General features: G+C 46.3%; 1 protein-coding gene across 1 annotated transcript; it reads right to left on the bottom strand.

The window, feature by feature from the left end:
* Window positions 1–13,600: 13,600 nt before the first annotated feature.
* On the bottom strand, window positions 13,601–14,668 carry LOC147959424 (uncharacterized). The gene is made up of 2 exons (XM_087532649.1): window positions 14,447–14,668; window positions 13,601–14,386 (listed from the first exon to the last, which is right to left on the bottom strand). Exons 1-2 carry the CDS (start codon window positions 14,666–14,668, stop codon window positions 13,601–13,603), a joined length of 1,008 nt encoding a protein of 335 aa, XP_087388775.1.
* Between the last annotated feature and the right edge of the window lie 860 nt (window positions 14,669–15,528).

Raw genomic sequence — 15,528 nt, 5'->3', positions numbered from 1 at the left:
CCCCTAAGTCTATTCAACTTGTCCGTCCTTGATTAGAGCGTTTGCTCCTGATCCCTTGATTTGAAAATCATAAATCCTTTGTTATTTAAATGTTGAATTATTCAGATGTTCTGTAAAACGATGCATTTGCATTCTTTCTTCCTCTGATTGGGTATCGATACTCACATCAGCTCCATTGTGGATCACCATATCCACTGTTGGATTATTATCCGACGATGTCCTTCATAATTAATCACCTTGTGAGTTCTTTCTCCGATACATAATGCCTTTGGTAATTTGTATCCTCTCCTTTTGCCAACCATGCTCTACTTTCGAGCTGGTAATATTTACTCTCAAAGCTTGTGGTATATGTTTCCATGATACCCTGACGGGTTGAACCTATTCCTTCCTTAATTTGTGTGACCTCGAAAGTTATGCGGGTTATACCCTGCTGACGCTTCGTCAGATAACTTTTCAGCACTACAACTTTGAAAAGGGGAGGTAAATGTAAGATTATGCATTGAAGAAGTGGGAGTCGACCTTGAACTTTGTGTTCATGCCCATGGACATGATGTAGATCTTATCATTAAAGCTTCTCTTAAATTAATTACTCCCTTGGTATAAGTTCATATTATATCTGGGATCTGGCCTTTTGCAATCGTGGTTTCGACCATGTTCTCTTTTAGGTACCGTTTCTCGTGCAAGTTTAAGCACTTGTCTTCTGCAGAGCAATACCCCAGTCCAACCTCTACTTTGATCTGTCGTCGAGTATTACCCCCTGGTATCTCGAGGATACCACGGGATACATAACTTCTTATGAGTTCTTCATCAACTAATATTCTTGCAGATTCCATTTTTCCAACGGGTTCTCAGTTGTTAGAACCCCTCAAGGACACCGACAACTGAATTGAGTCCGCACTACGATTCAACAACTCTTGGTAACCTTCATTACTTACAAGTCTGAACTCGATCACGTCATTCCGAGCCTACTCGGCTATATCATTATCGTGCCAAATGTTAACTGTGCTACCCGGTCCTTCTTCCCGTAGCACAATTATTTGACAATGAGCTAAGCTTATGTCGATTTTCCTCATCATATCATTTTGCCTTGAACAACAAGCTTGATTTCGAGTTGTGCCGTACCCATGGTTCCAATAACCTTTCGCTTCATCATTCCTTTGAATTGATGTCGTCGCTGGTTGATTACATCTTCATGAAACCTCTCGACAAAAGTGTCGTGATCATCATCAACATTCTGAGTGTTTCCAGGATATCAATTGAATTCTTGATGAGAAATAGCATCCTTTGCCCTTGATGATTTGGGTTATCATCGACAACATTATTGCATTCCCTCCAACACAAAACTTGTTCCTGATTTGTGTTGTACCTTGAGTTCCTTGCTATCCGACTTATGATATGTTCTACCGCGGAGTATTACCATATTTAATGTCAAGAAGGTTGTGAGGATTGCTCCACCTCTTAAGAATTCTTGCTATAATGATACTTCTCACCATCACCATTCTTTCTTGGTCCTCGTGTTGATTCCAACCGGGGTAACCACAAGTGAACGGTGGGGTATGGATTCTGCACTTCTAGCAACTCTATTGCTTTGAAGTTAATGATCGAAATTTCATTCTTAGACTATCGGTTGCTGAACCACCGTTCTAACATTGATCATGCTACATAACCCCATAATTCGGGTGCACCTTTCAACAAATGTTTAATTGTGTATGTTTTCCTCAAGCATACCTCCTTATGTCATCTGATCTGAGAAATGTTATCTCCTTATTCACATAGTTGCGGAAATCCATCCTTTTGGAAATCTCGAGGAATTGACGCTGAGTCCATCAGCCACCTCCTCATCCTCTCCTTGGTTTTAATGATGAACTCTTGTTTCGGAACTCGCTACCATAGTACATTTCCCGAGAATCTTACAATGTCGTCTTGTCAATTGTGTTGCACCTTTTCTTCTCAGGCATCCAGAGTCTGAGGTATCCTAACACCGACCAGATCTGAATCCCGGTCAGATATGATGGTTGGAATATATTTCCAAGGGTAATAACAATGTTCTTTTATGACCCGGTAAGGTGATGTCTTGCCCAGCACACCTGGCCGGAGGACCTATTGTTAATGTTTCCTTTTTAACAAGGTTATCCATTCTTCCCTGAGGAAATTGTAAGACTTATTCTACAAGTTATTCCTGATGGATCCTTTGTGTTTCCAAAGTCTGATCTTCACCTGATGACCATGTCAATGCTATCTCGAAGCATGTCAATGGTACTCCGATTTTCAACAGGAACATTTGAAGCACGATGCTAAATTTTGTTTATCATTTATCCTAACACCGTTGTATGGGTAATATCATGATATTCCTCCCCCCTTACCTAAAAGGTTTTCTACTTTATATCCTGTCTTGGATATCATCCTATGCTTGACTTTGGGGAGGATATACCCCTGATATATGTGTTTAAACACATTTTCCTTTCCATTGTTCTGATTAATTTGATAATCATATTATCCTTTCCATTTTTTGGTTTAACCTTTCTTGAGGTTTATATGACCTAAGCAGTAATATTTTCCTGCTTACAAAAACACCTCGGTGTACCACCTTATCAGTCAGACCCTGTTACTATTGTTGATGACATTTCGGTAACCACCGATGGACGGGAACCTTGCCTATTGGTCCGCCTCGTTCAACGAGCAGGAAAATGGTTCTCTTCGTCCCTCGCCCTTGGTATCGATGTTGTTGCCGACATAACTAACAGGCTACCCTCTGGCATGCCTTGCTATTGTGACCGTGCAAGATGTCAGCCCCCCTTCCTACCTTTAACCCACATGGTGGGCCCATAACCCACAGTTCCACAGGATCGGAACTTGACTCTCCTGCACCCCCCTGTTCCCAAGGTTCTTCCTCGCGTGTGGCCTCGTATGTAATTCACAAGCCACCTCCCGAGAGATCATCAAATCTGTTACCGGACGCAATACTTAGTCCCCGAGTGCTTTGAGCCCCTTTCAAGCCCTGTTCAGGCATCGAACGGTTGCCTGCTCGCTCGAAACTTCCCATGAAACCTCATTACTTGGTCTCAATATTTACTTAAGTTTCAATTCGAGAGTTACCTTCCGCCACCTTCCCCGATGTTATCGACCAGATAGTCAACCTTGTAGAGGTTCGTTCTCCCGGAATAACCCCTTATTCTTTCGTAAGTATGATGGAACCCCCAAAGAAAGGATGACGACTTGATCATGATGACCTAAAGCAGAGAAATGAAGACATCAATGTATTGGACCGGCCTCTTCGAGAAGAGCAAGCCAGGATGAGAAGACCCGCTAGATTTGTTACCAAACCTTCCCCCTTACTCCCCTCCTAAATCTCGGGACGAGATTTGTTGTAGTGGAGGAGATTTGTGACGCCCGGGTAATCAAGCTACAGTAACCCTCTGGTAATGATGCCACGTCACCTCGATTATTGTTGATTATCTCGCGTTAGTTCGGAACCAATCCAAATTCAAATTTGGATTAAAGTCAAAACAATTAAAGTTTTCAAAAGTCAAAACTAAATTGTTCCTAATGTGTCAAATAATCCATAATAAATGTTGGTGCAGAAATCATCTTTTAATAAAATACTTAAATGCACTAAATAAATTAAAACAGTGTAAAACTATTATTTAAATGCTCTTAAATTAATAAACAAATACAAACTACTTTAATTAATGTGCCAGGTTAATTGTGGTAGTGGAATATTTAGTAACACTAATTTAGAGACTCTTATTGTGTTTTACTTAGACTAAAGCAATTAAGGTTAAAAAACAGAAAAGGAAAACAAAAGAAAACTAACAAAATAGAAAAAAAGGGAAACACCCCCCCCACTGGGCTCCGGCCCAGCAGGCCATTGGGCCACCCACCTGGTTGGCCCAGCCGCGCCCCTGCATAACCCCCCCACCCCGCAACCCTAGCCCACTACACCACGGTTCCCCCACGATCCCCCACTCTCCCCTCGTCCTCCCACACCGCCGCCACCACACAACGCATGCACAGGGGAGAGGAGCTCCTTGGACCGGGGCCCTAGCGCCCGAACCCGCCCACATCGTCGCCCCTCGCCGCTGTTCGCGGGATCGCCCAACACCTCGTCGCCCGGACCTCCCCGTCGGACTTCCTCCACGTCTACATCGCCGCGCTTCGTCCCCATCCTCCTCCTCGATGAGCTCCATCGAGCCTCGCCGACCCGTGCACCTGCAACGCTAGTGAGGCCATCAGCCTCCGCCTCCCCTCTTCTCCCCCCTGACCAGGACGCCTCGCGTCCGCGCCGCCGTGCCCGTCTGCCTCGGCCGCTTGTTGTCGTGCTGCCGCTGCTCCCCCTGCACGCCCCGACCGCGCCCGACCGTGATGCTCCACCCGTGGCCTGCTGTCGCTCGCTACCGCGCCCTCGTCGCGCCTGCCGCCCCCGTTGCCCGTTGCCTACCACCCAGGCCGTTGAATGCCTCACCGCACCTCCCCGTCGCTCGCCGGCGCCTTCCCCCTAGCACCTGCCGGAGCTCTGCTTCCAGCGTCCGCCACCGCTATGCTGCCTACTGCTGGCGCCGCTGCTGGCCGCCCCGCCTCCGCCCGTTGCTGGCGCTGCTGATGCCGTGCCGCGCCCGCCACTTGCCCGTCGCGGCGCGCGCGCCCGCAGCTCCGCTTCCCTTCCGCGACCCGCGCCGCCGACCCATGCCCGCTCGGCCCTCTCTAGGGTCAGGCGCCCGCAACGCCCAGCGCCTGGCTCCGCCCCGCAACCGCGCCCTAGAACCGCGCCCGTTAGCCCGCTATGCCCCTTTGGGGCAATGACAGAGGGGGCCCACCTGAGAACAAAAAAAAAGAAGAACTATAAAAATAAATAATAAATATAATAATTAAAATGTTAATTAATTAATTAGAGAATTAATTAAATCGGATTAGATTAACCTAATCATTTAGTTAAATCTAATTAGCCCTATTTAATTACTATGAGCCTATGACATATGGGCCCCATGCCCCTTTAAAAAAAGAGGAATTAGAAAATTATAATAATTAATTAATTAGGATAATTAATAACTTAATTAATTCTGTTTAGCTAACCTAAACCTAATTAGGCTAATTAATTCTGATAATGAGATAACAGTCAATGACCGGCGGGCCCCACCCACCAGTTGACTGGTCAACGGTCAGAGTTGACCGCTGACATCATGCTGACGTCATAATTGTATTTCCTAAATTAATTAATTCTGTTAGTCCTAAAAATGATTTAAATCTTTAATAATTAATATAAAATAAACCGTAGCTCGGATGAAAAAACTTTGTACATGAAAGTTGCTCAGAACGACGAGACGAATCCGAATACGCAACCCGTTTATCCACCACACATCCCTAGCATAGCGAACACGCAACTTTCCCCCTCCATTTCATCTGTCCGAAAACGCGAAATACCGGGGATACTTTCCCGGATGTTTCCCCCCTTCACCGGTATCACCCACTACCGCGTTAGGACACCTCTAACGCCGTTACTTGTCATGTCATGCATCGCTATGCATCTGCTTGCTTAAATATTTATTGTTTCTTCCCCCTCTTCTCTCGCTAGACACCGAGACCGACGCCGCTGCTACCCAGTACGATTACGGAGTTGACGACCCCTCTCTCTTGCCAGAGCAACCAGGCAATCCCCCCCCTTTGATCACCAGATATCGCCTACTCTTCTCTATACTGCTTGCATTAGAGTAGTGTAGCATGTTACTGCTTTCCGATATTCCTATCCTGATGCATAGCCTATCCTTGCTACTACTGTTGTTACCATTACCTGCTATCCTATTGCTTAGTATAGGATGCTAGTGTTCCATCAGTGGCCCTACACTCTTGTCCGTCTGCCATGCTATGCTACTGGGCCGTGATCACTTCGGGAGGTGATCACGGGCATATACAATATTTTTTACACAATTACCTTACCTGTGATACTGTTCGGAGATGGGGGCTGAAGGGGCAGGTGGCTCCATCCCGGTAGAGGTGGGCCTGGGTTCCCGACGGCCCCCGACTGTTACTTTGAGGCGGAGCGACAGGGCAGGTTGAGACCACCTAGGAGAGAGGTGGGCCTGGCCCTGGTCGGCGTTCGCAGATACTTAACACGTTTAACGAGATCTTGGTATTTGATCTGAGTCTGGCTACTGGCCTATACGCACTAACCATCTACGCGGGGACAGTTATGGGCACTCGACGTCGTGGTATCAGCCGAAGCCTTCGTGACGTCAGCAACGGAGCGGCGCGCGCTGGATTGGACTGGAACGCCTACTAGGCTAGGTCTGCTTCCGGCCGCCCACGCAACGTGCAGGTGTGCTAAGGGCGATGGGCCCAAACCCCTGGGCGCTTAGGTTTAGACCGGCGTGCTGACCTCTCTGTTGGTCTAGGTGGGGCTGCGACGTGTTGATCTTCCGAGGCCGGGCATGACCCAGAAAAGTGTGTCCGGCCAAATGGGATCGAGCGTGTTGGGTTATGTGGTGCACCCCTGCAGGGAAGTTAATCTATTCGAATAGCCGTGATCTTCGGTAACAGGACGACTTGGAGTTGTACCTTGACCTTATGACAACTAGAACCGGATACTTAATAAAACACACCCTTCCAAGTGCCAGATACAACCGGTGATCGCTCTCTCACAGGGCGGCGAGGGGAGGATCATCGGTTAGGATTATGCTATAGGATGTTACTTGGAGGACTTCAGTCTACTCTCTTCTACATGCTGCGAGACGGAGGCTGCCAGAAGCGTAGTCTTCGAAAGGACTAGCTATCCCCCCTTATTCCGGCTTTCTGCAGTTCAGTCCACATATGATTCCCTTAATCCATTTGATACCAATGCATACATATGTAGTATAGCTCCTTGCTTGCGAGTACTTTGGATGAGTACTCACGGTTGCTTTCTCCCTCTTTTCCCCCTATCCCTTCTATCTGGTTGTCGCAACCAGATGTTGGAGCCTAGGAGCCAGACGCCATCTTCGACGACGACTTCTACTACACCGGAGGTGCCTACTACTACGTGATGCCCGCTGACGACGACCAGGAGTAGTTAGGAGGATCCCAGGCAAGAGGCCTGCGCCTCTTTTGATCTGTATCCCAGTTTGTGCTAGCCTTCTTAAGGCAAACTTGTTTAACTTATGTCTGTACTCAGATATTGTTGCTTCCGCTGACTCGTCTATGATCGAGCTCTTGTATTCGAGCCTTCGAGGCCCCTGGCTTGTAATATGATGCTTGTATGACTTATTTTATTTGTAGAGTTGTGTTGTGATATCTTCCCGTGAGTCCCTGATCTTGATCGTACACGTTTGCGTGTATGATTAGTGTACGATTGAATCGGGGGCGTCACAATGATCTAGTTTTGAGTTTTGCTTTATGATCCCTCTATGTAATCGAGTCCGTGAGCTATATAATAAACATTAGTGTTGAGTCAAGGGCTTGATGATTTTTCTATGTTCTTGAGGGAATAAAATAAAAAGAGAAAGAAATAAAAAGAAACAAAGAGATCATATGAATCTTATGGAGAGTAATGAGCTCACATATAAAGAGTATGATGAATAAAAGTTGTTGAGAGTTGACAAACATAGCTTTGGTCATCGTTGCAATTAATAGGAAGTAAAGAAAGAGAGGTCTTCACATATAAATACACTATCTTGGACTTCTTTTATGATTGTGAGCACTCATTAAAATATGACATGCTAAATAGTTGACGTTGGACAAGGAAGACAACGTAATGGGTTATGTTTCTTACATCTGAGATAAATTATATTGTCATGGATCATCCAACATGATTGAGCTTGCCTTTCCCCTCATGCTAGCCAAATTCTTTGCACCAAGTAGAGATACTACTTGTGCTTCCAAATATCCCTAAACCCAGTTTTGCCATCAGAGTCCACTATATCTACCTATGGATTGAGTAAGATCCTTCAAGTAAGTTGTCATTGGTGCAAGCAATAAAAATTGCTCTCTAAGTATGTATGACTTATTAGTGTGGGAGAAAATAAGCTTTATACGATCTTGTGATATGGAAGAAATAAAAGCGACGGACTGCATAATAAAGGTCCATATCACAAGTGGCAATATAAAGTTACGTTCTTTCACATTAAGATTTTGTGAATCCAACCATAAAAGTGCATGACAACCTCTGCTTCCCTCTGTGAAGGGCCTATCTTTTACCTTTATCTCCCACCTTACATAAGAGTCATGGTGATCTTCACCTTTTCTTTTTACATTTTATTTTTGGCAAGCACAATATGTTGGAAAGATCCTGGTATATATGGCTAATTGGATGTGAGTTTTCATGAACTATTATTGTTGACATTACCCTTGAGGTAAAACGTTGGGAGGCAAAACTATAAGCCCCTATCTTTCTCTGTGTCCGATTAAAACTCCATACCCATGAGTATTGAGTGAGTGTTAGCAATTGTGAAAGACTATATGATAGTTGAGTATGTGGACTTGCTGACAAGCTCTCATATTGACTCTTTCCTATGTTATGATAAATTGCAATTGCTTCAATGACTGAGATTATAGTTTGTTAGTTTTCAGTGAAGTTTATGATTCATACTTGAAATTGTGATTGAGTTGTTACTTTAGCATAAGAGATCATATGGCAATAATTATATAAGCTATTGTTCTAAGAATGATCATGATGCCCTCATGTCCGTATTTTATTTTTATCGACACCTCTATCTCTAAACATGTGGACATATTTTTTGATTTCGGCTTTCACTTGAGGACAAGCGAGGTCTAAGCTTGGGGGAGTTGATACATCCATTTTGCATCATGCTTTTATATCGATATTTATTGCATTATGGGATGTTATTACACATTTTGTCACAATACTTATGCCTATTCTCTCTTATTTTACAAGGTTTACATAAAGAGGGAGAATGCTGGCAGCTGGGATTCTGGGCTGGAAAAGGAGAAAATATTAGAGACCTATTCTGCACAGCTCCAAAAGTCCTGAAACTTCACAGAAGCTATTTTCAGAATATATAAAAAATACTGAGTGCAAGAAGTTCCAGAGGGGGCCCACACCCTGGACACGAGGGTGGGGGCGCGCCCCCTGCCTCGTGGGCCCCTAGTGGCCCTCCGATGCCCATCTTCTGCTATATGGAGTCTTTTGTTGAGGAAAAAAATCATAAGCAAGCTTTCGGGACGAGACTCCGCCGCCACGAGGCGGAACCTTGGCAGAACCAATCTAGGGCTCTGGCAGAGCTGTTCTGCCGGGGAAACTTCCCTCCGGGAGGGGGAAATCATCACCATCGTCATCACCAACGCTCCTCTCATCGGGAGGGGCCCAATATCCATCAACATCTTCCCCAGCACCATCTCCTCTCAAACCCTAGTTCATCTCTTGTATCCAATTCTTGACTCTAAGTCTGGGATTGGTACCTGTAGGTTGCTAGTAGTGTTGATTACTCCTTGTAGTTGATGCTAGCCGGTTTATTTGGTGCAAGATCATATGTTCAGATCCTATATGCATATTAATACCCCTCTGATTATGAACATGAATATGCTTTGTGAGTAGTTACGTTTGTTCCTGAGGACATGGGAGAAGTCTTGCTATTAGTAGTCATGTGAATTTGGTATTCGTTCAATATTTTGATGAGATGTATGTTCTCTCTCCTCTAGTGGTGTTATGTGAACGTCGACTACATGACATTTGACCATTATTTGGGCCTAGAGGAAGGCATTGGGAAGTAATAAGTAGATGATGGGTTGCTAGAGTGACAGAAGCTTAAACCCTAGTTTATGCGTTGCTTTGTAAGGGGCTGATTTGGATCCATATGTTTCATGTTATGGTTAGGTTTACCTTAATACTTCTGTTGTAATTGCGGATGCTTGCAATGGGGGTTAATCATAAGTGGTATGCTTGTCTAAGTAAGGACAGCACCCAAGCACCGGTCCACCCACATATCAAATTATCAAAGTACCGAACGCGAATCATATGAACGTGATGAAAACTAGCTTGATGATAATTCCCATGTATCCTCGGGAGCGCTTTACATCATATAAGAGTTTGTCCAGGCTTGTCCTTTGCTACAAAAAGGATTGGGCCACCTTGCTGCACTTTATTTACTTTTGTTACTTGTTGCTCGTTACAAATTATCTTATCACAAAATTATTTGTTATCTATAATTTCAGTGCTTGCAGAGAATACCTTGCTGAAAACCACTTATCATTTCCTTCTACTCCTCATCGGGTTCGACACTCTTACTTATTGAAAGGACTACGATAGATCCCCTATACTTGTGGGTCATCAATGACCTACTATGACAAAAATGTATCATCACGGAAGTGTATTATTTTTGTAGTGCTCCCACCGCTCCCACTGGAGCCAAATGAGCTCGAAAGTCGACGACATCAGTGTCGGCACTCGCCGAGGCGGACGCATAGAAGAAGATGAAAAAGGCCACAACGGCGCCTCGTCCTAGGCCGGTACCTACTCCGGCGCCCCCTACGACCAGTGCTCCGGTGCGGGCGATGGCCGTAGCCGACAGCAAGCATCGCCGGCCGCCAAGTGCTCGATGAAATGCCTACAAGGTAAAGAAAAACCCCACGTCTTGTTGCTATTCGATAGTGATTGTTGGTGGCCAATAGTGATTGTTGGTGGTGTTTGCTTTGTTGTCTTAGAGCGGAGATTAACACAGCCAAATTCCTCACATCTTTGGAGTCCTCGACCACCGTTGGACTTGATGAGCTCAATTATGACTCATTTTGGCATCATTCATAGGTGTCCCAAGACATGGAGCAAGAGGTGACCGGGGAAGAGGAGGAGGCCAAAGAGGAGGAGGCCGAAGAGGTGGTGGCCGAGGAAGAGGAGGTTGTGGAGCTGACCGAAGAAATCTCGAAGGTGCCAAGGTCAAACACCACCAACTACAAGCAAAAGGAGGATATTGCTCTTTGCGATGCTTGGTGCGCGATCTCCATGAATGCAATGATCAGAACATATCAAACCAAGACCATGTTTTGGGAGAGAATTACCGAGCACTACAACAACCCCGTGGAGGTGTGATCAAGACGTATGCAAGGTTCTCTTGGGCATCGTTGGAGCACCGTTCATGACCAATGCAACCGATGGTCCAGTTGTGTCAACCAAGTGAATCATGCACCACCGAGTGGTGTGCAAGCGACGGAGTATGGCCCCTATGTCCAAGAACTATTCAAGCATAGAAACACCAAGTTCGGCCATAAGCCCTTCATGTTGCATCATTGCTACAAAGAGTTATGCAAGAACGAGAAGTGGATCCAAAGAATCACGGAGACCACTCCAAAGAGATCAAGGTTGAGCATATCCGTTGAGGAGGACAACGAGGTTGACGAAGATGCCAACAATAGACCGGAAGTGTCGTGGACTTAACACGGCAGATGCCCTAGCAAAAGGACTTAGGTGTGGAGCCATCACAAGTAGGCTAGCTTGAAGAGGTTAAATGGGACAAAGGACACCTCTCAACAAGGTAAACACCAACTCCTGCTTTAGGTTGTATGCTTGGGTGTTGATTACCAGGGAGCGAATATGCTTGACCTAGTTCTTGATTGATTGTTACTTGAGTTAACCCGCCAATGGGTCACCCCTTTATATACAGGTTGATGCCCGGCGGCTTACAGAGTTCCGACCGGCTCAGTTTCTAACTAAGCTTGCCTTACAGAACAAGTTAAACAGTATGGCGGCTCACACCCGTGGGCCTCAAGTCGTCTCCGAGTCTTGGGCCTTCAATGGCTTGCTCTATGAACCGCCATCTTCATATCTTCTTGGACCTTATCGAGCTTCTTCATCTTTAAACTGCCAGTGGCATGAACCGGTCCCTCCTAGGCGGGTCATACCCAATAGTTATATCCCCAACAGGAAGGAAACAAGATTGCAAAAGAAATAAAAAAGAGAAATGTATTTGGTGGCACTTACAAAGAAGAACTTGTGGCAATGATCGAGGCCAAGAAGGTGTTGGTGACCGAACACAAAGAAGAGAAGATGGCGAGATGGAATGAGCTCGAGGTGTTGGAGGATGAGAAATGGAAGGCCAAGTTGGCGATTGAAGAGAGAAAGTTGAAGGTGGAGGAGCGTAGGCTTGCACTTGAGGAGGAGATGATTTGTGATGCCAAGAAGACCGAAGAACGTGTTATCATATTCATGAATCCAAACACAGTGTCCAAGTGCCGGGTGTCCAAACCTTCCAGATTGCTCCTCTGAAGTTCATTGTTGCCGTTGTTGGTGTTGTCGTGGAACTGCACGTTGTAGGTGGAGCGCGCTGAGTACTTCCCAAAGCTACTCGGGGTCCATCTAATCATATCCTCTGTTTCGTCCTCCATCATGATCCCAGCGTGACGAATCTCTCTTGACACTTGGAGCACCATGTGCACGATGCTCTCGTGGTTGCCATGGAGAAGATCAAGGATCCACCTGTCTTCGTGTAGCGCCTCCCGGACCGATCTGTTCTTCCTGATGGATTGAGCGAAGACCTCCGGATAGGCCTGACAGAGCTGCCTGCCCCCCAGCCATGACGAGAACCAGAAGGAGGTTGTGGCGCCGTTGCCAGTGGTGACCACCATGCAGGCTGCGAACAGGGTGCGGTCAGCGTCATTGCAGGGGATACCCGTGCCTACCCAACGGTGGCCTGGCTACGTCCAGGAGAGCCAGAGCCAGAGCCAATGCAGTCGCAGCGCTCTTGCGAAATTTTCTAGGTCATGGATGCCCAACCCGCCGATGCGCTTCGGCGAGGTGACCGACTTCCAGTGCACCTTGCACTTCCCTTCGGTGACGTCCTCATCCTGCACCTAGAGGAACCACCGTCTTGCCTTGTCGACATCCATGAAGAACCTCTTCGGCACGTGTAGGGCCGTGATGGCGAAGGTGCGCATGGCCGAGAGTACGCACCAATACCCTCCTGCCCGCGATGTGCATCAGCCTTCCCTTCCATCCTGGGAGTCTTGCCCGGATCCTATCTAATATGAATTAAAGGTGGACTAGCCTAATCTTGCCGACGGTGATTGGGAGTCCAAGGTATCTAGTGGGCAGTGCCGCAATAGTTCTTCCAAAGTTGAGCAGAACCGTGGTGAGGTCTACGTTTTCGCAGGCTATGGGAATGATCGAAGATTTTGCTAGGTTTACGCGTAGCCCAATAGCCATGCCAAAATGATGTAGGATGTTCAGGAGCTCATCGATCTCTTGCCTAAGTGGATTGATGAAGATGACCGTGTCGTCGGCATAGAGGCAGGTGTGCATGCGCGCCGCCGTCCCGGGGAGTGCGAACAGTAATCCCTCATTTGTTGCTGCTTGAAGCAACCCGTGTAGAGGATCTATGCACAAGATAAACAACATGGGGGAGGGAGGGTCTCCCTGCCTCAATCCACGGCAGTGCCTAAAAGCGTTGCCCAGGATGCCATTAAGTAGGCATGACGACGAGGACATGGAGAGGATGAGGGACACCCAGTCTCTCCAGCGTGCCAGAAAAACCATTTTGAGAAGGAGCTCGAATAGGTATCCCTAGGAAATGTTGTCGAAAGCCTTTGCTATATCGAGTTTCAGTAGGAGAGCTGGCGTTTTGCGGCGATGTAGAGCACGCACGCTATTCTGAACAAGCAGGAAGCTGTCATGAATACATTTGGCCTTCTAGAATGTTGATTGTGCAGGAGAGATTACTGTTCTGATGACCGTGACTAATCTCATCGACAGAACCTTGGTGATCAACTTGGCGATCGAATGGATGAGGTTGATCAATCTGAAGTTTCCCATGCAGACTGCAACATCCTTCTTCAGCAGCAGAGCAATCATGGCTAAGTTTAGGTCCGAGAAATTGCCCCCAACAAGCCTGTAGAAGTGATTGAAAACAGCCATGACGTCATGCTTGATGGTGTTCCAGCAGGTACGGAAGAAGACGCCCAAGAAGTAGTATGGGCCTGGAGTTTGGTCTACTGGAAATGCAAAAAGAACAGCACAAACTTCAGGTTCAGTGAACGGGTTGTCCAGGCTTGCATTATCAACAGACGGCAGGTCGATCACATTCCATTTTAAGGAGAAGCCTTGGTCCCGCTTTGCTCCCAAAAGGTTGACAAAGTGATCATGTACAATGGCTGCTTTATCATCATGAGAAGTGACCATGCATGAATCTGCCTGCAGGGAGTGAATGAAATTCTTCCTCCTTATAGAGTTGATCTTGGCCTGAAAGAAAGCAGTGTTGGCGTCTCCAGCCATGAGCCAAGTGATTCTTGATGCTTGTCTCTTGCGTGCATGCTCAATCATGACCAGGCCCACGATCCTCTGCTTGAGCTGCTTGCGAAGGCTGCATTCCTCCGCCGTGAGCCGGCGCTTTTCTTGAGCAATGTCGAGCCTAAGCACAACCTCTGCTGCCAGATGAAACTGGACCTTAGCATCGTTGAACAGGGACTTGTCCCAAATCTACATATCAAAAGTTGTTCTCTTCATCTTTATCTTGATTCTGGCAATGGGGCAGCTGACGTCGACCGGGCGCTGCCAGGCCCATTCTATTGTCTCTGTGAAGTGCGGGAAGCGTGGCCAGAATGATTCAAATCTAAATGCAGCCTTCCATGGGGGCGTAGCCATGTGAGCCAGCTGGAGAGGATAGTGGTCGGAGTAGGCGGTCGAGGCAGCCATAAGCATGTAGGATGGGAAGAGATCATCCCATTCAATGTTGTAGAAGACCTTGTCTATTCTCACCATCGTCGGATTTTCTGTCTCATTTGTCCAAGTGAAGCATATGTTCTTGCATTTAATTTCCTTCACGCCTGCCGTTTCGATTGGCCTTCTGAACTGGCCAATGATTCTCCTGTTTAGGTTGAGGTTGTTCTTGTCACGGGCTTCGTAGATGACGTTGAAATCGCTAGTGATCAGCCATGGTTCTCCCGGCGCGGGGGGGGGGGGCATGAACTAGTTGTTGGAAATATGCCCTAAAGGAAATACTAAATTGGTTATCATCATATTTCCTTGTTCATGATAAAGGATTATTATTCATGATAGAATTGCATTGGCTGAAAATTAAATACATGTGTGGATACATAAACAAATAACGTGTCCCTAGCTAGTGAGCTTCTATAAGACTAGCTCGTTGATCAAAAGATGGTTAAAGTTTTCTGACCATAGACATGTGTTGTCACTTGATAACAGGATCAGATCATTAGGAGAATGTTGTGATGGACAAGACCCATCCGTTAGCTTAGCATATGATCGTTCAATTTATTGCTACTGCTTTCTTAATGTCAAATACATATTCCTTCGACCATGAGATCATGCAACTCCCGGATACCGTAGGAATACCTTGTGTGCTATCAAACGTCACAACACGATACGTCTCCAATGTATCTACTTTTCCAAACACTTTTTCCCTTGTTTTGGACTCTAACTTGCATAATTTGAATGGAACTAACCCGGACTGATGCTGTTTTCAGCAGAACTGCCATGGTGTTATTTTTGTGCAGAAATAAAGTTCTCGGAATGACCTGAAAATCCACGGAGACACATTTTGGAATTAATGAAAAATATTGGCGAAAGAATCAGCATTAGGGGGCCCACACCGCTCCCCC

Source organism: Triticum urartu, chromosome 7A, assembly GCF_056163025.1.
Source record: "Triticum urartu cultivar PI428250 chromosome 7A, HENAU_Tu73, whole genome shotgun sequence".
NCBI classification, from domain to species: domain Eukaryota; kingdom Viridiplantae; phylum Streptophyta; class Magnoliopsida; order Poales; family Poaceae; genus Triticum; species Triticum urartu.
The sequence above is the reverse complement of the archived record's forward strand: the minus strand, read 5'-3'. Positions and strand labels throughout refer to the sequence as shown.